The sequence below is a fragment of the Vigna angularis genome, chromosome 4, assembly GCF_016808095.1.
Source record: "Vigna angularis cultivar LongXiaoDou No.4 chromosome 4, ASM1680809v1, whole genome shotgun sequence".
Taxonomy (NCBI): domain Eukaryota; kingdom Viridiplantae; phylum Streptophyta; class Magnoliopsida; order Fabales; family Fabaceae; genus Vigna; species Vigna angularis.
This window is the reverse complement of record NC_068973.1, coordinates 6,436,454-6,458,374: the sequence shown is the minus strand read 5'-3', so window position 1 is coordinate 6,458,374 and position 21,921 is coordinate 6,436,454. Positions and strand designations below refer to the sequence as shown.

General features: G+C 32.0%; 4 protein-coding genes across 4 annotated transcripts; 3 read left to right on the top strand and 1 right to left on the bottom strand.

Annotated features, from left to right (window-relative positions):
- The first annotated feature begins 211 nt into the window (after window positions 1-211).
- LOC108331457 (NAD(P)H-dependent 6'-deoxychalcone synthase) lies at window positions 212-1,854 on the top strand. The gene is made up of 4 exons (XM_017566143.2): window positions 212-650; window positions 886-1,129; window positions 1,215-1,394; window positions 1,478-1,854. The coding sequence occupies exons 1-4, from the start codon at window positions 307-309 to the stop codon at window positions 1,679-1,681; spliced, it is 972 nt and encodes a 323-aa protein (XP_017421632.2). The 5' UTR covers window positions 212-306; the 3' UTR covers window positions 1,682-1,854.
- A 2,387-nt stretch (window positions 1,855-4,241) lies between these two features.
- On the top strand, window positions 4,242-4,900 carry LOC108331458 (60S ribosomal protein L39). Its single transcript, XM_017566145.2, has 3 exons — window positions 4,242-4,392; window positions 4,474-4,577; window positions 4,663-4,900. Exons 1-3 carry the CDS (start codon window positions 4,390-4,392, stop codon window positions 4,709-4,711), a joined length of 156 nt encoding a protein of 51 aa, XP_017421634.1. The 5' UTR covers window positions 4,242-4,389; the 3' UTR covers window positions 4,712-4,900.
- Window positions 4,901-8,846: 3,946 nt separating this feature from the next.
- Window positions 8,847-14,471, top strand: LOC108330170 (ATPase 8, plasma membrane-type-like). Its single transcript, XM_052876956.1, has 13 exons — window positions 8,847-9,035; window positions 9,133-9,351; window positions 9,491-9,628; window positions 9,714-10,028; window positions 10,151-10,477; window positions 10,648-10,767; window positions 10,861-10,983; window positions 11,081-11,185; window positions 11,349-11,658; window positions 11,752-12,266; window positions 12,362-12,535; window positions 12,624-12,817; window positions 14,159-14,471. The coding sequence occupies exons 1-12, from the start codon at window positions 8,988-8,990 to the stop codon at window positions 12,810-12,812; spliced, it is 2,583 nt and encodes an 860-aa protein (XP_052732916.1). The 5' UTR covers window positions 8,847-8,987; the 3' UTR covers window positions 12,813-12,817; window positions 14,159-14,471.
- A 2,428-nt stretch (window positions 14,472-16,899) lies between these two features.
- LOC108330021 (uncharacterized) lies at window positions 16,900-21,242 on the bottom strand. Its single transcript, XM_017564466.2, has 9 exons — window positions 21,061-21,242; window positions 20,895-20,952; window positions 20,200-20,308; window positions 19,934-20,072; window positions 19,701-19,752; window positions 19,467-19,613; window positions 19,253-19,364; window positions 17,493-17,619; window positions 16,900-17,400 (listed from the first exon to the last, which is right to left on the bottom strand). The coding sequence occupies exons 1-9, from the start codon at window positions 21,204-21,206 to the stop codon at window positions 16,929-16,931; spliced, it is 1,362 nt and encodes a 453-aa protein (XP_017419955.1). The 5' UTR covers window positions 21,207-21,242; the 3' UTR covers window positions 16,900-16,928.
- Between the last annotated feature and the right edge of the window lie 679 nt (window positions 21,243-21,921).

Genomic DNA, 21,921 nt, shown 5'->3' with positions numbered 1-21,921 from the left:
TTTAATGCTGACTATAACAAAATATCTTTAGTCATTTTATACTGATATAGCTACGTAATGTAAATTACGTACACGACACTATTTAGAAGGGTTAAATTTTATGGCATATACGTATAATCCTTACATACATAAAATCTTATATGCCATTTGTATATAACATGTAAAATAACCAAATATTACTCATTACACAATCTAAGAAAATGTGTAGTTTTCAATTATGGAAATTAAGTCTATATCTATAAAAGGAAATGCAAGGTTCCTTGTGTCTATAAAAGGAGATGCAAGGTTTCTTCTCCTCTACAGAATATGCAATTCATCTTGTATTGTGACATGTCTTCATCAAACATTCCTCATATAGTGATTCAATCTTCTTTCAACTATCACAAAATGTCTATGGTTGGATTTGGCACTGGTTCAACATCTTCCACCATTGATACCAAAGAGGCAGTGTTAGAAGCTATCAAAATAGGATACAGACACTTTGATACTGCTTCAATATATGGTTCTGAGCAACCTCTTGGAGAAGCCATAGCTGAAGCACTTCAACTTGGTCTCATAACCTCCAGAGACGAACTCTTCATCACTTCTAAACTCTGGTGCACTGATAACTTTCCTCATCTTGTTCTTCCCGCTATCCACAAAACACTTCGGTAAGTACAAATTTGTCAATTACTTTTACATAAATTATCCTATTTGAGAATAATTTTGGTTAGAATAGTAATATATTACCAACTAATATTATTATCAAACATAGTATTAATAATTTTTCCTCTCTTGATTTCATAATTTTAATAAATTTTAATTAATCATAGATAAAATGGTAGAGTGTAATTTTGAATATTAAAGTCACGCAATTGGGCTATGTGGAGCCGAAAACTAGTGCAGGTCTTTGAAGTTGGAATATGTGGATCTTTATTTAATTCACTGGCCCATATCTGTGAAACCTGGAACTTGGGATTTTCCTTTTCCTGAAGAGGCCCTAACATCATTTGACTTAAAGGGTGTGTGGCAAGCAATGGAGGAATGCCAAAAGCAAGGCCTTACAAAATTAATTGGAGTGAGCAATTTCAGTTGTCATAAACTTGAAAATCTCCTCTCTTTTGCTACTATTCCTCCTTCTGTCAATCAAGTAAGTCCATAAGTTCTATCAAGAGATATTTTTCTATTTTTGAAATGATAACCCCTCTTTTGGTTATTTTTATATCATCAAACAGGTTGAGATGAATCCTACTTGGCAACAAAAAAAACTGCGAGAATATTGTCAAGCCAAAGGAATAGTCATAACTGCATACTCTCCTTTGGGGGCACCAGGGACCTTGTGGGGCTCCAACTATGTTGTCGATAATGAATTGGTCAAGCAAATTGCAAAAGCTCATGGCAAATCGTTTGCTCAGGTAAAGATTTCATACTTCAACTTCATAAACACATGTTTGTATACGTGATTAGCTAACCTTAATGAGGTTTTCTATGATGATAGGTATCTCTCAGATGGTTGTATGAGATAGGAGTCACTATTGTGGTTAAGAGCTATAATAAAGAAAGAATGAAGCAAAATATTGAAATATTTGATTGGGCGCTCTCAAAAGATGACTATGATAAGATTGCACAAGTCAAACAACATCAGTTGTGCAAAAATGGACCAACAAAATTCATTGAGAACCTTTATGATGGAGAAAATTAATAATGTCTCTTTCGCTGCTAAAATTTACTCTGGATATCATAAACTATAGCTCTGATAAAAATTATATGAAGAGAAGACCATGAAGTTCATAGGCATGGTAACAAATCTTTCTGTACGAATACCTCTTTGTGTGAAAGTGCTAATCAATGAGAATCAGTTTCTTCCTTCGTTCTTGTTCTTTCTTCATAGCTCTTAGTTCCAAATACTGTATCAAAGATTTCATTTTGCTCTTGAACTCTTACTATGTAACTAAAAGAAATATGATATTGGTGACGTTTAACATTATAATTTGGTTTAATGTCTCAATAGGTTCTTATTTTCGTCCAGAATGTCAAATAGGACCATTTCTTTTTTAGCGTCTCAATTGAGTCCTTATTTTTGCAAAATTGAATCAAATAAGGTCTTTCCGTCAAATTGATCAGACGGCGTTAAGTATTGTGTGACCTGGCATGCTGACAGTGTTATTTTAACACACGTGTCATTAAAACACACGTGTTATTAAAAGAGTGGATGAATTCTATTATTTTAAATTTTGAATGAAAAAATTAAATTAAAAGAGTGAAAAATCAATTACAGAATGGGGAAAATTGGCAAAGTTGAAAATTCAATTCCAGAAAGCTTCATTCTCTCTACAATTTGGGGAAATTTTGACTTTCTTATTTTACCTGCTGAGGGGAAGACACAGTCTTCGCCTTCTTCTTTTCTGAAACTGCCTTGGCAAAGGCCTAATTTCCATCTCCATGAATCATCTCGCCTTTTTCTTCTTCTCCAGAATCATCTCAGTGCGCTTCATTTCCATCTCCATACGCATAGTTTCCATCTCCCTCGCCATCTCCATCTTCATACGTTCCATCCTCATAAATCAATCTCCTAAAACCTTAATAGCAGCCACCATCTCTCTTCTTCCCAAAATTAGAATTAGGGCTAGGGTTTTGATTCAAATTAGGGCTGGATTTCTGATTCCCAACCTTCCCAAAAATCTTGGAGCCAGACCTGGGTTGAGCAGGGGGCATCCCGGTGGGAATTCGAATCCTAAACCCACCGGCACAGGAACCCGAAAACCCATTCTTGTACAACCTGTTCAAGCTTCGAGTGTGGCCGTTCTGGTTGATCTCTTGGTACATATCTTGATCATCGTCATTGTGGTCGTCATCGTTGTCACTATCGGAATCGTGTTCGGGTTTGATAGGAGAGGGACCTTTCTCCATGGAGTCCATGAGCTTAAAGTGAACCAAGGAGGAGTTGAATCGGGCTTTCTGTAATTAAATTTCCACTTTTTTCCCCAATTTCATTTCCATATCGCAATTGCAGAGAATTTTCAACTTTGCCAACTTTGCTCTTTCTGTAATTGAATTTCTACTCTTTTAACTTAATTTTGTAATTCAAAATTTAAAATAATAGAATTCATCCACTCTTTTAATGACACGTGTGTTAAAACAACACTGTCAGCATGCCAGGTCACACAATACTTAACGCTGTCTGATCAATTTAACGGAAAGACCCTATTTGATTCAATTTTGCAAAAATAAGAACTCAATTAAGACGCTAAAAAAGAAAGGGTCCTATTTAAGATTCTGGACGAAAATAGGGACCTATTAAAACATTAAACCTTATAATTTTTACCCGTTAAAAATCATCTCCAAACAAAGTTTTTCACCTAACCGTAAACAATTTAAATAACTGTCATATTTAAATATATATATACAAAATAACACCTGACAATTATATTCTAAATACGGGTAGATTTGCTAGGAAAAAAAAAACTACATATTTTATATTCTTATTTTCGTTTAGTTTTTTTTTTTGTTAAAAAATTGTAACAAAAAAGTTATCTTTTGATCATTATTTATAATATACTATTACAAAAAAATTAATTATTTCATCAAGTTTTACAAAATTTCAAATTGTTTATTAATTAATTTTCAATAACTTTATGATCAACAATTAAATGGCCTATTTTATTTAAAATTATTTTAGAAAATTTTATTAGTAGTACCAATAGTTTTATCATATTACAAAAATTGATAGTCTAATTTAATAACATATCAAGTATTTACTTTAAAATAGATAATGAAATAATATATATATATATATATATATATATATATATATATATATTATAGTAGTTCTAATTACATTTCTAGTTTCAGTCATGTTATCTTCAATTATAAAAAGAATATATAGAGGTTTAATGGTTTGAGAACCTTTCTTGAAATGAAATGTTATAAATATAGTCTAATTGTTATAAGAATTATCTAAGATTTAATTTTAACAAATAAATCACATTTGTAAAAGTGTTGTTTAAAATTATTTAAAGACAATTAAAACAATTAAAAGCATAAAATTGCATAAAATCATAAAATGATAAGATGATAAAACTATAAAACCGTAAAATTATGAAAAATAAAATAAAATAATAATATATAACGAGATAATATAGTTGAGTAACGTAACAACTACGTCACTGACATAGAGAGGGAGGTGTATATGCAAAATAAAAAATTACATGAAGCAATTGTCTTGCCAAGCCTTTATTAAGTTCCGGATGTCAATAAAGGGCTTATTTTAGCCCAATTAGTAGGTTTCGAGCAACAAAATCACTGAACCCGGTCCAATTTGTGTTTTAGTTGCTTCAAGAACCAGGGTTTGGCTCAGAAGCTGTGGAACCTGGTTTTGCTGCGTAGCGTGGTCGACAATCCGCAGCGAAAATGGTGAGGGAGAATCTCATTCGTTTACTGTTTAAGCTAATTGGAACCATTCTTCATTCTGACATGTGCCGGAATTTTTTGTAGCCTTCTCACAAAACTTTCAGGATCAAGAAGAAGCTCGCGAAGAAGATGAGGCAGAACAGACCCATCCCTTACTGGATCCGCATGAGGACCGATAACACCATCAGGTTTCAACAACCTCAATCATTAACTTGTTCTAGAAGTTTTGTGACTCACTCTCACCCAGTTTTTTTTTATTCTGTGTCTGGTCAGGTACAATGCTAAGCGCAGGCACTGGCGCCGCACTAAACTTGGATTTTAAGCACGATGTAAACCTTCGACTCGAGATTCATATTTTTGTTTTCTAGAATGTTACAAGGGATGTCGGAATGATGTAGCTTTGGTCATCTGGTCACAGAGAGGTCATTGTACAGTGTTTCCACAACCCTAGTTTTGTATTCTTTTTTATATTTCTTGCTGTTAATGTGAAACTTTAGTTTTTTGCTTTCGATATTTTTGTCTCTTTTTCTTTCATATTTCGAATCTTAATTTTGTGGAATTCTTGAATGGTGCTTGATGGAATTTATACTTCGAAGGTTTAACCATGAATAAATTTTCAATGTAACTGACCTTAATAACTGCAATACATACATGACTATTGTTGTTTTGCATAACTTCTATATCATTCTAAAAGTTGTAAAGATTCTTATTGATCATGTGAGGATTTTTGCTTTATATTGGAGTTGTCATGAACTGGGGGAAATACTTAGAAATCTTCTACTGTGCTCTCTTATTTTTTACATATTTTTATAATAGATGTATGCTCTGTGTGGGTAAACCTTTGGATAGATACTTCCAGATGAACAAGGAAAGAAAGATATGCAGAAGTTTATTTAAAAAGTTATACATGTTTCGGGCAATGTTTTAGCATTTTGTTTTTTATCTAAAGTTGTTGAAGATTCTTATTGTATGCTCCATATACGATTGTCATTAGAATGAAAATAAGATTCTTTTAATTGAAATAAAGGGAGGGGAAAGTTTTATCGGGAGTGATTGAAAAAAAGTTGGTTATACATTAATGTATTTAAAAACAATTTATAAAATAATAGTTTAATAATAATCAAATGTAAAATATAAATTTTCAAATTTATAAATTAAAATGAAAATAAATAAAATAAATAAAATAAATAATTATTATCATTTTTTATATGAAAAAGGTTACGTTTTAAAAGAATAATATATGGAATAAAATATTTTAGTTGATATTAAAATTTAAGTTTATTAATTTTATTTATTTATTATTTTATTATTTCTTTTAATTATTTATTCACAATAAATTAATGATAAAAATTAAACTTCTAATTAAAGTATTAAATCCTAAGGAGTTTATGCCGGACCTTGTACTTCATGTCAACTTATAAATTCTATCTCAGCTACCGTAGAGCATTACTAGTAAGATGCTTAAACTTCTTCCATAAGAATATCGATGATGTTTTGCTTAAAGAAAATTATTAAAAGATGTTAATTGATTAGTGTAGTTTTGAAGAGACAGGAATATATAGGATCGAAGTTTGAGTATTTTACGATTAAAATCTCTTTAATGGATTACAATAGCGTCCCGAAAGAATTATTCAAAGTTTTAATAGATTAAATTTTCATTTTAATTTGTTAAAACCACGAGTTATTTTAATTTATTAATTTTTCATTTTAATAAATTAAAATAGAAGAATTCAAAAAAGGTCAAACAAGACATTAAATAATTTTTTAATTGATTAAAAACTTTATTTAAGCAATTAAAATACGAAGATCAAAACATAAATTTGACACTAAATGATTTTAATCTATTAATACATGAAGATCATAATCGCTTAAAGTTTTTTTTGAAGTAATTTTTTATTTATTAATTTAATATTTTAATTAATTAAAGTGTTTCTTGAAGTCTTACCAAACTAATTAAGAATCTTTTACTTGATTAAAAACACATTTTAGTGAATTAGAATGATTTTTATTATTAAGAAAAATTCTTTGTAATACAAGAGAGTTTCCTAAATACAAGATCAAGTTAACGTGTATAAAACTTATATATAATCATCATTCTATGCATTAGACACTATACAAGAACACTTTACATCTTCAAGATTCATGATAATTCTTCAAGTATTTTTAATAGATTTTTAAATATATTTGATCAAGAATATAAATAGTTGAATTCATAGTGATTATGGATTTATAGGAAAACACTAATGTTTTTTACTCTCTTTTATTTTTTTCCTCAAAAAAAAATATACTTGTAACTTCATCAATTACATGTAAATAAATTCATTAATATTTAATAAGAATTTGAAATATCAAATAAGTATAGTTGCACACAATCCACTTCACACAACAATGTCTCTAATTTTTCTTGAAGACATTATTTAGATTTAGTCATTCTATTCTCAAAACCCATATAGCATATATGACATTCTTCTTAATTTGATCTAAAGCATCATCAAACACCATTAATCCTTCTTAAACAATCATTTTTAAATTGTAATGTACCATTAATTCTTCTTAAGTAGTCACTTTTAAATTGTGTTCATATCAATATAGACATTAAAAAGCTCACCATCACAAATCAACAAAATTTATAAAATAAGCTTAATTTTTAAAATCTTTTGCAACATTGCTAGAAGCATTATCCAAAATGATATAACTTTCTTTTTCTAAATTCATAAATCGCGCAAAATGCATTTATATTTTTAGATAACTTAAATCCAATGTGAGGTATCACAAAAGTTAATAATCTTCCTAGTTTACTTCTAATTTGAATTAATGTAACGTGTTGTCAAACTTATATAACTCTTAGGGTAAGATGTGCATAAATAAGAAGTTATGAAAATCATACTAATAATGGCATTCAACTCTTTCTTGATTGTTTTTTCTATCATAAATATTCTCAATATATTACTCGTAATAGTATTCCCAGAAATTAAAGCTACATCGGAATTTAAATATTTTATTCAAGTCTTGATACTTAACAAATTTAAATGGAAAACCATGTTAGATAATTAAATTAGCACACAACTACCATGACACCATTTCATTTATTTTTTTCACTTCAACTTTCCTTGCATCTATAAAATCATTTTACCAAACATCTTTATATTTGCTATTGTTACATATTTCAATATGACACTTGAGATGAAAAGTCTCATTTTTTTTACCATAATTATGCATGTTTTGTTATAATTATTACACTTACCTTCTCTTTTCCATCTTTACACATATAGATTTAAAATTTTTAACAATAAAATGTTATAAACTTGTCAATTTTCTTATTATGTTCAACACTTTTGAAGTTGACCTTTACACACAACAATTAATTTGACGGGTTGGCAGACTAGACTTCGTCATGCATATAGTCGAACAAGTTGGTGAATTAAGCAAACCAAGCCAATGCTGAGTTCAAAATACTAATATGCTTTACCTAAACAATGCCGAATTGGCCTACAAGTACAACTTATTTTATCACCCTACTTTTATATTCCAACCTTTATATTCTAAGAGGAGGTATAATGATTTGTCAATCTAATTATAATTAAAAGTTCTAAAATTGACCAAGAAGTTAATGATATATTTGATTAAAATTTACACATGATAATTAAGAGTTTGTGAAACTTTTATCTAAAAACAATATTGTTCTTATTGTTTGATATTTATAATATTAATTTTATCTTAATTATGCATATATCCATTTATACGAAATTATAATATGATTCCTAATTTTTATTAAGTTGTTGCATTGAATTTTACATTTTATTCCAAAATGGACACATGAGTATACAGTAATTATTTATATGATTGAGTTTCAGTGATTGGGAGAAAGCTCATTCTAACATCTATTTTTTGGGGGCAGCAAACATGACTTTCTAAGAGTTTATGGTTACATTTGCTCAAGTAAAACATGATGTAACTAGAGACTATGTGTTTTTTTTTGAGTTGTAATACTTTTACTATAAAATTATATATATATATATATAACTTTTTTTGGTTGATTCCAACAAAATTTGAAGAATAAAAGGTGAATGAATATGCATGAAACAAAAAGTTTGAAGAATAAAAGATGAATGAAAGAAAGATTTTAGTGAACGGTGAGATGAAAGGCGTGTCGAAATTACACGTGTAAGAAATATGGCGTTTGTTCCAAAATTATGGGTGAACATGAGAGCCATGTGGAAATTTTGAAGAGCCTAAGAATAGCGAGAATATTGGTAAGCCACAAGAAGCAGAGTAACAGGTGCATGCAAGTGGTCAAGAAATGTAGCATTACACGGAGAATCACAGGTACCCCTCTGTTGTGTCTTGGACATTACACTATAAAACCATAGGGAAACCATGGCAACGGTTGCTGTCTCACCTTGGGGTAGCTTACGTATATATTTAAAGCATCTCTCTTTTGTTCTGTCTGGCTTCTTCGTTCACAGTTTCTTTCTACCTGCCTATGGCTAGCTAGATAGGGGACTGAGAGCGGCTAAAGAAGACAGATAAAAAAATTTCAAAAAAAATTAAATAAGAAAGAAAGAAGCCATATTTTTTAAGGCTTTCTTTCTTTCATCATGGCCTCTGATATCTCGTTTGAGGATCTCAAGAAGAATGTTGATCTTGTCAGTATAATAGCTTCGATAACAGACACATCACACTTTGTTTGATTCATATTTTACAGTTTTTATTAATTGCACTTCCTTTTCCATGTCACTGTAGGAAAAGATTCCAGTTGAAGAGGTCTTTGTGCAGCTGAAATGTACCAGACAAGGTCTAACATCTGCAGAAGGAGAGAAGAGGCTCCAGATTTTTGGCTACAATAAATTAGAAGAGAAAAAGGAGTGCAAGGTCCTTAAGTTTTTGGGTTTTATGTGGAATCCTCTATCATGGGTCATGGAGTGTGCAGCTATCATGGCCATTGTATTGGCCAATGGAGGGGTAATTACAATTCTCTAGAGTTTATTCTCTTCTGTAGTCAATTTGAAAAATGAAAACAATCGTCATTATGTCATACCAAAACTATGCATTTATGTGTCTGTGCTTTCTATTCTCCAACAAAAACTGTTAAATTTGACAGGGCAAGCCGCCGGATTGGCAAGATTTCACTGGTATTGTAGTGTTGCTTATAGTTAACTCAACCATCAGTTTCATTGAGGAAAACAATGCAGGCAATGCTGCAGCTGCTTTGATGGCTGGTCTTGCACCCAAAACCAAGGTAACATTACATTTGTTCAGTCACTTCAATTTTTCATGTTATTTGTTGGATGGAGAACTCGTCTAAACTTGACAACGTCGTGTAGGTGTTGAGGGATGGAAAATGGGGTGAAGAAGATGCATCAATTTTGGTACCTGGAGATATGATTAGCATCAAGTTGGGAGATATCGTCCCTGCCGATGCCCGTCTCTTGGAGGGAGATCCTCTCAAAATTGACCAAGCTGCTCTCACTGGTGAATCCTTGCCAGTCACAAGGAACCCTGGTGATGAAGTATTCTCTGGTTCCACCTGCAAACAAGGAGAAATTGAAGCTGTTGTCATTGCCACTGGTGTCAACACCTTCTTTGGCAAGGCTGCTCATCTTGTAGACAGCACCAACAATGTCGGTCACTTTCAACAGGTATCATATCTTTAAGCTTTTGATCACGCACTTTAGACCCAAGATCTAGAGAATGAGTTCTTATTTGAAGTTGATCCAAATTTAGACTAATTTTTAGGATTTTCTTTTACTGTTTCAATTAGGTGTTGACGTCTATTGGCAACTTTTGTATCTGCTCAATTGCTGTGGGCATGGTGATAGAGATCATTGTCATGTACCCCATCCAGCATAGGTCTTATAGAGATGGCATTGATAACTTATTGGTGCTTCTCATTGGTGGTATTCCAATTGCCATGCCTACTGTCTTGTCTGTGACCATGGCAATTGGGTCTCACCGTTTGTCCGAACAAGGAGCCATCACCAAGAGAATGACAGCCATTGAAGAAATGGCAGGGATGGATGTTCTCTGCAGTGACAAAACTGGAACTCTCACCCTTAATAAGCTTACTGTGGATAAGAACTTGATTGAGGTTAGTGACTAAAGTAAATGCCTTTACATTCCCAAAATATTATAACAAGATAATACTATTCATTGCCGAGTTTTATGCTCATATTTTCTAAGATGCATGCTTTTCTTTTCTTATTCCTATGCTCAATGGTTTAAGACCAGAGGATTGATAATGGATTCCTTGCATTACAGGTCTTCCCCAGGGGTATGGACAAGGACACTCTTGTCCTATATGCAGCTAGAGCTTCAAGGACTGAAAACCAGGATGCCATTGATTCATCAATTGTGGGAATGTTAAGTGACCCTAAGGAGGTATTATGATTCACACTCTTTAATACATTAACATGAACTGAAAGCAAACTAAGCGGCTTAGCAATGTAATTGGATTCTATTTTGACATCTCAGGCAAGAGCAGGAATCACCGAGGTGCATTTCTTGCCTTTTAATCCTGTGGACAAGCGCACTGCCATTACCTTCATTGACAACAATGGTGACTGGCACAGAAGCAGCAAAGGTGCTCCTGAGCAAGTGAGACTCTGTATATAAGCACGACAACGTGAATTACAGTAAAATATTTATTCTTAAAATAAACAATGTTATCTGATTACCCATTTCTGTATATCAGATCATTGAACTCTGTGGCCTTAAAGGAGAGGTCCTGAAAAGGACACACAAGGTTATTGATGAATATGCTGACCGCGGTCTGCGTTCCTTGGGTGTTGCTCGCCAGGTGAGTAAAGGGTGTAAACATGAAAAGATAAATTATTACACATTTTCCATCAATCTTCACAAGACACGTAACCGAATTTGATGTAAGAGGCCATGAATTCATTGATTAATAGAAATAAAAAAGAGAAAGTGTAACAAATGAAGTGCACTATATTTGTTGGCAGAGTGTTCCAGAAAAGACGAAGGAGAGCGCTGGAGATCCATGGGAGTTTTTGGGTCTGCTACCTCTCTTTGATCCTCCAAGGCATGATAGTGCGGAGACCATTCGTCGTGCTATTGAACTTGGAGTCAATGTTAAAATGATCACCGGTGACCAACTTGCCATTGGCAAAGAAACCGGTCGTAGACTTGGAATGGGCACCAACATGTACCCTTCATCCTCCCTCCTTGGCGATTCCTCGGATGCAGCCCTTTCTTCAATCTCAGTTGATGAGCTCATTGAGAAGGCTGATGGATTTGCCGGAGTCTTCCCTGGTAAGGACTTAACGTTGTACTGAGCTTCTAAATTATGGTTATGCAGTGGCTTTTTTTTCAAACAGTTGTACATGTTTACATTCGTATGTGCAGAGCACAAGTACGAGATTGTAAAGAGGTTGCAGGACAAAAAGCACATTTGTGGCATGACAGGAGATGGTGTGAACGATGCACCAGCACTGAAGAAGGCAGACATCGGCATTGCAGTGGATGATGCAACTGACGCAGCAAGGAGTGCCTCTGATATTGTTCTGACACAACCTGGACTCAGTGTGATTGTGAGTGCTGTGTTGACAAGCAGGGCAATTTTCCAGAGGATGAAGAACTACACAATCTACGCTGTTTCCATCACAATCCGCGTTGTGTTCGGGTTCTTGCTTGTTGCTTTAATATGGAAGTTCGACTTCTCTCCCTTCATGGTTCTCATCATAGCCATCTTGAACGACGGAACCATCATGACCATATCAAAAGACAGAGTGAAACCATCTCCTTTGCCTGATTCATGGAAACTTAACGAAATCTTTGCCACCGGAATCGTTCTTGGAGCATACATGGCCATCATGACCGCAGTCTTCTTCTACCTCGTTCATGACACTCATTTCTTTTCTGTAAGCAACAGCCCCACTTTCAATTACATATTATAAATATAACAAATGTCCATAAACATAATCATCTAACAAAAGTGTGTTTTGTCTTATTTCAGGATGTGTTTGGAATACGTTCAATTGCAGAAAGCGAGGAGCAACTTAACTCTGCTCTGTACCTTCAAGTGAGTATCGTTAGTCAGGCACTCATCTTTGTCACGAGATCAAGGGGCTGGTCATATCTCGAACGACCTGGCGTGATGCTCATTGTTGCCTTCCTTTGTGCCCAACTGGTTAGTTTCTTTCTGAAAAGCTTTTCTTTTGTGCGTGTTTGAGTTTCCATGGAAGTGGTTTTAACTGGAAAGAGTTGAACTGAATTAGGTGGCCTCTGTGATTGCTGTGTATGCACATTGGGACTTTGCGAAAATCCATGGAGTTGGGTGGGAATGGGCAGGAGCAATCTGGGTCTACAGTATCATCACCTACATTCCTCTTGATATCCTCAAATTTCTCATTCGCATGGGGCTAACAAGCGGTGCTTGCGACACCACGCTCCCAAACAAGCCTTAGAACAAGTATTGAATCATTACCTCATTCTCTATTTTTTTTTTTTCATTTATGGCATTTTTTCGGAGAAAAACCTGAAATGTACAGGTTCTCCAGTTCTATGGTAACATGTCAACCTCATCTTACCCAGAACAACGTCTTAATAAACATTATTTTATGTTTCAGAAAAAACATATATGTGTTGTTTGCTTTTTACCTATGCTACTTACCACATTTATCTTTTTTTCTCTATCTTTTGCTTTCATCTCCTCTTCACCAGTATGATTTTCCTGTTTAGTTTAAAGTTGATTAAAGAAGTATCACTATTTAGTTTGGAAACTTGATATAAAACAATATGCAAACTGCCTATTATTATTCTTTTTTGTTGATTTGTTAATATATTGTTTTAAAAGACTTTTCAATCTTTTTTTGTTTTTGTAATTTTGGTTCAATAATTTTCTTTGTCTATATTTTTTTAAAATTTTGTTTCATTTTTTTAAATGTTATTAATTTTATTTTATTTTTAAAGATAGCCAATGTAATCTTTCAATAAATTTATGAATGATATTTGGCATTCATACTATGTATTATTCTATTATGAAATCAACTTTGATCGAAAATATATTATTCGTCATTCACATGTTATCATTATTAATATCAATTTGATAGAAGAAGGCTATATTAACTAACTTCTCAAGAAAATAATACCAAATTAAAAATATTTAAAATATTGAAATGAAATTAAAAAAAAATCATTCTAATAATAACAACAAAAACATTATAAGACCTCTCATTTTTAAACAAAATGTAGAACATCTCTATCTAATTTTGATTTTCAACTTTCAATTTTCTATTCCTCGTATTCTCTCTTACACGTTCACTTTTTTTTTTCCTATTCTCATTCTCTAAAAACTAGTTTTTGAAAATTGTTGTATAGAGTAAACTTTGTTCGCTTAGTGCTGAACCATCGATCAATGTGCATCGATCGATCGGAATCACAAACAAGAAGAATTACGGTATGGGCGAAAAGGAAAGCCCAATGGGCGGTGGCCCAAAGCATAATGCACGGTCTTCAAGTCCCTGGAATTGCTTACCAGGCCCAAAAACCTGCCGAGGCAGCAAGGTCAAGTTTTATAAACTTAACTTGAATAGAATGATGAATTAACACCCAAAAGAAATACCCACACTTTGAAAACCCAAAACATAAATATATACTATTATATTATTAAAATGGGTAGCCAAATTTTTTGTTTGAAATAGGGTCAAAGTTCGATTTTTTTTCTACTGTTAATTAACTTTTGGTGGTGATGCTTCGGCTGTTGGTTACAACACTGTGTGTAATGTTGATTTGATGTTATAAAATTTTGCAGATTTAGAGAGCTAGACATCCCCAGGAAGAAATGGGATCGGTTGAGAAGTTGAAAGGTGTTGACATTGATACCATCCAACAATACTACACAGCGTAAAAATATTTCTATGGACGAAAAATCAGCCGATTCATATTTTGTTCAAAAGATAAGCAAACTTAGGCCATTAGTGAAGGTGTAATCATATAGTTTAAAGAAAAGATGAATGAATGAATATGCTTTCACTCATCTCTAACCTACTTTAGCCTTCTTTTTCTCCTATAATCTTCCTGTTGGAAAAATTGACCTCAACATAATAAAATAAATTTCTTGTGTATATTCATTGTTGTTATTATCATGTTTAATAGTTTCATATAGTTTAGGAGTCAAAGTTTACGGTAATTCAAATATTTCTTCCTTCTTCTATCCACTAAGGCATAACCGTGACAATGTTATTTGACGAACTTAGAATCAGAACATTGAAATATTTAGCACTTTTAGCCATATCATAAAAATGGAAATAATTAATTTAAAATTAATGTAGTGTTATCGAAATTAACAAGGGATTTATTTTTACCCATATAAACCTTATTCATGGAATCTCTAATAAAAAAAAGTTGGATTATGGTTACTTGTTCGTTTTCAAGTGGCTTAAATATATGCCCTTTAATGTTTCTAAAATCACATCACTTCTTAAGATTTTTGTCAAAGAATTTGCTAAACTTCGTTCTAACTTCACATAATCAATAAAAATTGTTTTACTCTCTAAGTGTGGTTTCACTAGATTATGTCTCAATTATATATGTTTCTCTTTCCATTAACTTAACTTAAACATGTTTTCTAGGTTGGCATAACTGTTGTCATGTATTTATTGTAAATCCTATTCAATCAGAATTCTTCTTTGTGCATATCAGTCACATTCTTTGTTGTATTCTTAAATTTGCCGATATTAGTGGCATTTTTGTCAGCTTATATTAATTTAATTTTAATTCTTTTTTATGGCTAAAAATTTCTTTCTATAATTGTTTGTTAGCTGATTGAAATCTTGATTCAGATAGATTTAATTTGTTTATGTTTATCGTTAGTGCTAATTGCATCATCTGGATTCTTAATTACATAGAAGTTTGACATCCTTCTCTTGCTTGACACTGAGCAAGGCCAAGCTATGTTCATGACTTGATACTGAAACTGTGTTTCATAATTGTAACATCTTTCACCCATAGGAAGCGGACCATGCTGATTGGAGCTTAATACATGTTTTTAGTTCCTTATATGATACTTTCTATACATGATATTTTATTATAAAATATATATATATTCTTACAATACATATGAACATTGGTAAATATTAGGATTAAATAAACATTTCAGTTCATATTTATATTCATTAAAATAATTGGTTATGGTACATGAATTAATTTTTCTATTTTAGGTTTTTAAAAATTAAAAATAGATAACATAAAGCTTAATACAATATCAGATGAAATTATTGATGATGATGATGATATTTTGATCTAATTTTACTAATATTGTCATTATGGTATTTTTTGATGGTTTTATTTGTGTGTTATTTCTTTCAAATATTAAGTAATTAAAATGAATATTAGAAAGAAAACATAAATTTTAAAGAGTTATTTTTAGAAAAATTATTTATTTGTCTATTGACTTCTAATTAGATATATGTTATAAATATTTTTTTTTTAAATTTAATTTAAATCTTATTTAAAAACTTATTGATCTAGGTTTCATAAGGTGAAATAGTGAGGGAGAGTGAGAGAATAAAAGAGGAAAAAAGAAATGAGGTTGGAATGAAAGAGAGAGCCAGAATGGATAGCTGTGGTCTAGGGTTTTCAAAAAGGGAAGTTAGACACTGTTTGCTTTCTAAGTGACTACGTGTTCAAATATGGTAGTTCTACGTTTGTTTTACTGAAAGTGGTAATTTTTTTTTTGTTGGGATTTTAAAATGTTTTCCTGAGAGTTTGACACCTGTATTGTTTCTGTTTTTTTTTAAGATTATCCAACCAAACAAACGACATGTACAACAATGAATTTTTCTTAAATTGAAAATTACATAAAATTATCAATACATTGAAATAAAAATCTCAGGAGCCAAAATTATGAAATTAACAAAAAATAATGTGGGAACCAAATTATGAAGTTTACAAAAAATAGGAACCAAAAGTATGGATTTTGAAAAATAAAGGGTCCAAAAAATTGACTATAAAACTCACTGACGTAAAATTACATGACCTAAATTATCTTTAACCCAAAAATTAATTTGAGATCTAAAAGAACAAAATAGGTATTTTTAAAATGTTAAATACCTTAATAAACCTAATTTTAATGTTCATTAAATACTTTGATATATAAATTGTAACATAAACATGTTCCAATAAAACAATTTTATATTTAATTTTTTTAAAATAATTTATTTTAAAAAAACGGATTAGTCCAACTTAAACTCATAAGAACTACGGTTTTAATATAATTTCTACTTCACAATTTTTCTATACTTCTGTGAGTATATATAATAACGTGTACAAATGTATTTCTATCGTGTTTAGTTCCATGTCCGTCCGCGTTTCGTAGATTACATAAATCCGACCAAAATAAAACATTCTCCATCTATTCAATATATCCGAACCACTTGACAACTGCTTGGGCATTCGAAATTTAAAATAGTTCTCCTTCAACAAATATACAACAAATCTCATTAGCAACTTTCCTGATGCATCACATACTAATGTAACAAGATTCAAATCTCAGCAAAATTTCTCCTCTAAATTGAACATTGTTAGAGCAGAAAGCTACATTTTGGTTCAATGGCTTTCCAAGATCTCAACTCAGATGGAATTACTTCCTCATTAAAGGAAAGTACAGCTTGTGCCATCAAATTACCTAGCCAAGCATGGTATAGCAATCCTCTTGAACCTAGCCCTCCAAATAACCAATACTTACAAGTCTGATTTATGCCTATTACATCATTAATACAACCCAAAAGTGGAAGTGATCCAAGGGTGGTGAGTGGAGGCATTGCCCTCAGACCAGCTCTTGCTCCAGTGAAAACCCAGTCCTTTATTCCAGGATAAATGGTAGATGCCTTTGGCAAAAGCTCATCAAGAGCTTTCGCAGCTTCATCGCTCGAAACATTTGGTGATGAATTTACCGATTTCCATTCCCAAGTTGAGCCCAAATTCAGACTATGAGACCCCTGAACGGCAATCCATGCATCTGATAAAATTGAGGGGGCCCTCTCGGGATAGCCTCTGAAAGAAAATGCCAGAAAATTCTCAAATAAAAGCGATATAACATTGAAATAATCTCAAAAACATTGCAACATAGAACTTTAAAACCTTACTTCATATCTTCATGCAATTCCAGTTGTGCAATCACACCCCTACATGTCCTCAAAGGAAGCCTCCCAGAAAGCTCAGGAAGCATGTTCACCTTGGCGCCAAGGCATACGATGACTGCATCATATTCCCCTAAACAAAAGATATTATATTATAGCATAGTTTTGAACATCAAAAGCTCTGCCAAAAATATGATCATCATTACATAGTTTAGTTTTTATGCTATTGTCATATTTTACATTTAAATATAGTGGTGAAAAGGAAGATTCTCTACATTCCATTAGCTGATCTTGTAGAACAATTTCAAAAGTTCCTTGCTATTCAGTCATATGTTATGTCTATCTTATCCTTGAAAGGTCTTTTTTGTCTTCGTCTTATTCGTCACGTATGTTTCCTTCCTAATGGATATTGATTTTGGTGCCTCATTTTGAACCTATGACTTTTGTGTTCTTAAATTTTTTTTTCACCTATATTTGTTATGAATGTGGATGACTCTCAATATCATTAGTAGGTATTGGATTTGTCTCCACATCTACTTTATCCTTATCCGATGTTTACTATGTTCCTAATCTCACTTTGAATGGTCTTTAGAGGTCAACTATGTGACTTTGGTTACACAGTTTTGTTTTCTTCCAGTAACGATGATAGGAACCCCGAACTGTTTCCTTTTATTCTGCACACATTACCCATTATAACCTATCACATTATATCCTATCAAACGATTATGTGCAGATCCTCAATCCGGAAGGTTTATTGAGACAGGCCATAGACAGTGGAGACTTTATATGTATATATGATATATGTGTATGTATATGTTTTTGTATGTATTAATTAAGATTAGTGTAGTCTTTATGCTATTGTAATATTTTTATATTTATATCTTTGTTGTGCCTTGTATCCTCAGACTCTACATTATGAATAATATCATAAACTCTATTCCACTTTTTTTCCATGTATTTTCATCCTTTTTTATTGATATCAGTCGTGACTTACAAGATAAAGCTATCACAAAATAAGCAAACAAAAGTGTTTCAAAGCCACTGGTAAGGAAATCATTTATCCTTTAAGCCTCTTTTCTTATGCATTGACTAGTTTACACATTATAGTCAAAGCTAATGAGTCCATAATTACCAATTCATATATTTTGACTTAGTTGAAATAAAGATCTTTGGAAAGCCCTGAATCCAATATCATTTAAAAAGACTCATTATTTATGGAGCTAGATCTTCTTGAACAAAAATGCTAAATATAAATGTACCATTCACGTAATTTAAAAAGCAAAAAGGAGACAGACAAGAATTGCAAAACTGTCAAGTTAACAAGCAAAGTGCAGCACACTAAATGAAACTACAACAGTCCACAGGAATAATGTTAAAAAGTAGACTTTAAACCTAACTCAAACTCAAAATTAGCTTAAGATTTGCACTCACTTATGTATTGTGAATTGATTTTATTTTTAGTTGATTTGAGACTTTCAACACACCTCCTCACACCAAGATATATACCTCGTGCGTGAGATTAGACACTAATGGATAATCCGATAGTGATTTGATAGCGGGTGGAACAACAAACTCAACAAACATCAATTTTTGCTAAGATAAACTCTAAATCATAACTCTAGTACCATATTAAAATGTTAACTTTAAGTTTAACTCAACCTCACAAAATTAACTTATAAAGTAAGATTTGCCCTCACTTATGTATTGTGAATTAGACTTATCTCTAGTCAATGTGGGACTTCTAGCAAATAGCAAAGCATCATTACCTTCAAACTCAGAAAGCCTATCAACTGATCTTATGTGCAATTTAAGCTGTTTCTGGGAAGAATCAAGACTTGATGATTCTTTCACCAAAATTTCACATCCTCGGAAAAGTGCCTGATAGAATTATCAAAATGGATGAAAGTAAACTTGTAGAAGGGAAAAAATAGCAAGACATAAACATTAAATAATGAAAAAATTTGCACTAGTGATCCAAACCTGAAGATAGTGGCCAGAATTTATATTTAGAGCTTCAGGCATATAGAAAGCTGTGTTGAATGGTAAATATACACCAGGTAAAAGGCTTTGAGCCTCTCCATTGTTAAGTGTTTGTACTCTGCAGCTAGGAAGACAAGTCTTGACGTTCTAATCACATAAAGGTTACATCATTCATATCTGAAACCCAAGTCTAATAAACAATATTTCTGAAATTTATTAAATCAGAGAGGTTACATCATTCAATTTGATCATGTTCTTCATATCTGTTGCCGGTCTTAAGATGCCCCTGAAGTCAGCTGATCATCAGCAGTGTAAATCAACTTAAGATTCCAATGGAGAGAGTAAAATGTATAAAAACAACACAGCATAATGAAATATTTAAAAGAAGAATACAGCACTTTGAAAGAGTTGGGGGAGTGGGTTGCTACAATATTCAGTAGCTGAAAGGACAAAAAAAACTAAAGAACCTTTTGTGAGCTATAAAAGCTTCCATATTATCAGCAGATTCTCCAGTTCTGTAATCTTTGGAGACACTAGCTTCTTCAGCAACTCTCAAAAGCTCCATGCTCTCTTTCCAACACTGTGCACCCTCCCAGAGAAGCTTAACTACATTACAATTCATCCATCAGCAGATTCCACAGACACCACATCATAACACAGCACAACCATGGAAAACAACAATCCACTGTATCTACACTCCACAGTAAGACATTTCGAGAATAAAATGAGAAACCTTTCGGGGAATAAGGGTGAAGAAGACCTCCGGAAATTCCAGAAGCACCACCCCCAATGCCCACTTCATCGTATATATCAACTCTCAGATTCAACTCTTTAGGACTTTGCTGCAGATTATATTTCAACAAAAAAAACATTGAAATAAAAATCAGCCACTGAAAGACAATTATGACTCCATGAGCTCTTCTCCCATAAGAATATAGGAAAGAAAAATAAAATAAGTTTCACAAAACTATTTATCTTTTAGAAAAACCAATATCAGAAAGAAACTAAATTTCTTTTTTCATTTTTCACCACAGAAGTGATTATCAAAGTTTTATTTAAACAAGTCCCAAGTTATGTTAATGCTTCTACAATGCGAGTGTCTAAACTGAAAATTATAAGGTGTCTTAATTTATTCTAAATGAGTCTCATTATCATCATGTTATATCATTTTTAACCAACTCACACTATATTAATAGTTTTATTCTAATGGTTAGAACCCACATTTTTATAACTTTTTATTTCACTTTAATTTTTTTACAACCGAGAAGTTATTGAAAAATTGAAAACGGGTACTCCAAAGATAGATGTTAGTATTGAAATATTACTTTTACATAGTCAAGAAATAGAATATGTATAAGATAAAGTTCTTAATTTCAAGACCTCAATCACATAAGCTTATCAAGTCTTAAAAGCAGTCGTGGTAGCTACCTTCAACAAATGCCAAACAACAGAGAGGCCAGCGAATCCTGCACCGAGCACTGCACACCTGAGGAAATTCTAATTACAAGTCAATATTTTAACCCAATATGTTCACAGAGGGAAATGGATGTGTGTGTTTATTGATGAAAGAGACAACTGAAGCAAGAAAATGTACCTGAAAGTGTGGTGAGTTAGAGAACTATGACACCGAACTGAAGAAGGAGAGGGAGGAACAAAACGGACAAGGCTGAGTGTTGGAGACGTCGAACGGCATGGGGAAATCCTGCCACTAGGGTTCGGCCACACGTTGAGGTTCTTCATGTTGTCTCCGCAATTCGAATGCAAGGCAAAACTACATATATCTTATGCATCTTTCCTAAAATTAGCTTAAAAAGTAGTTAAAAGAACTAGCTCATAATTAAATAGGAAAGTATACAAGAGTTTGGTAAAATTAACTATTATAAAATAATTATAAATTTGTAAATTTTAATTTGTTAGAATTTTTATAATTAATTTTTTTCATAAACTCAAAGTGTAAGTAATATTTATGTAAAATATTATTTTTTTATTTTAATTTAAGTTTAATGATACTTTTATCTTATATTTGTGATAAAGATTTAATATTTTTTCATTTATTTATTTTTTATTCAATAACATTCTTATATTTGATTTTTTATTTAATATTTTTTTTGGAACACCTTAAAAAAATCACAAATATCAAAATTGTCTTTTGTTGGTAGACAAATTTTTTATGATGGTACCAAAAATTTAATAAAACAAAACGAAAAGTACATTAGTGTAAGTAATAAATATGGTTCTCTCCACAAGAACTTATGTAATACATGACAACTTTTATAATTCATAACTCAATTAGATAACAACATTCCATCATTTTTTGTATTTTATCAAACAGTTGGTGTGCAACAAGAATTTAACATATAATATATACAATTGTCAAAACTAAATTTCATTCACTTAATTCTCAAGCATTCACAAACATTTGAGTTCTCTATTTATGTTAAAATTAACTTATAAA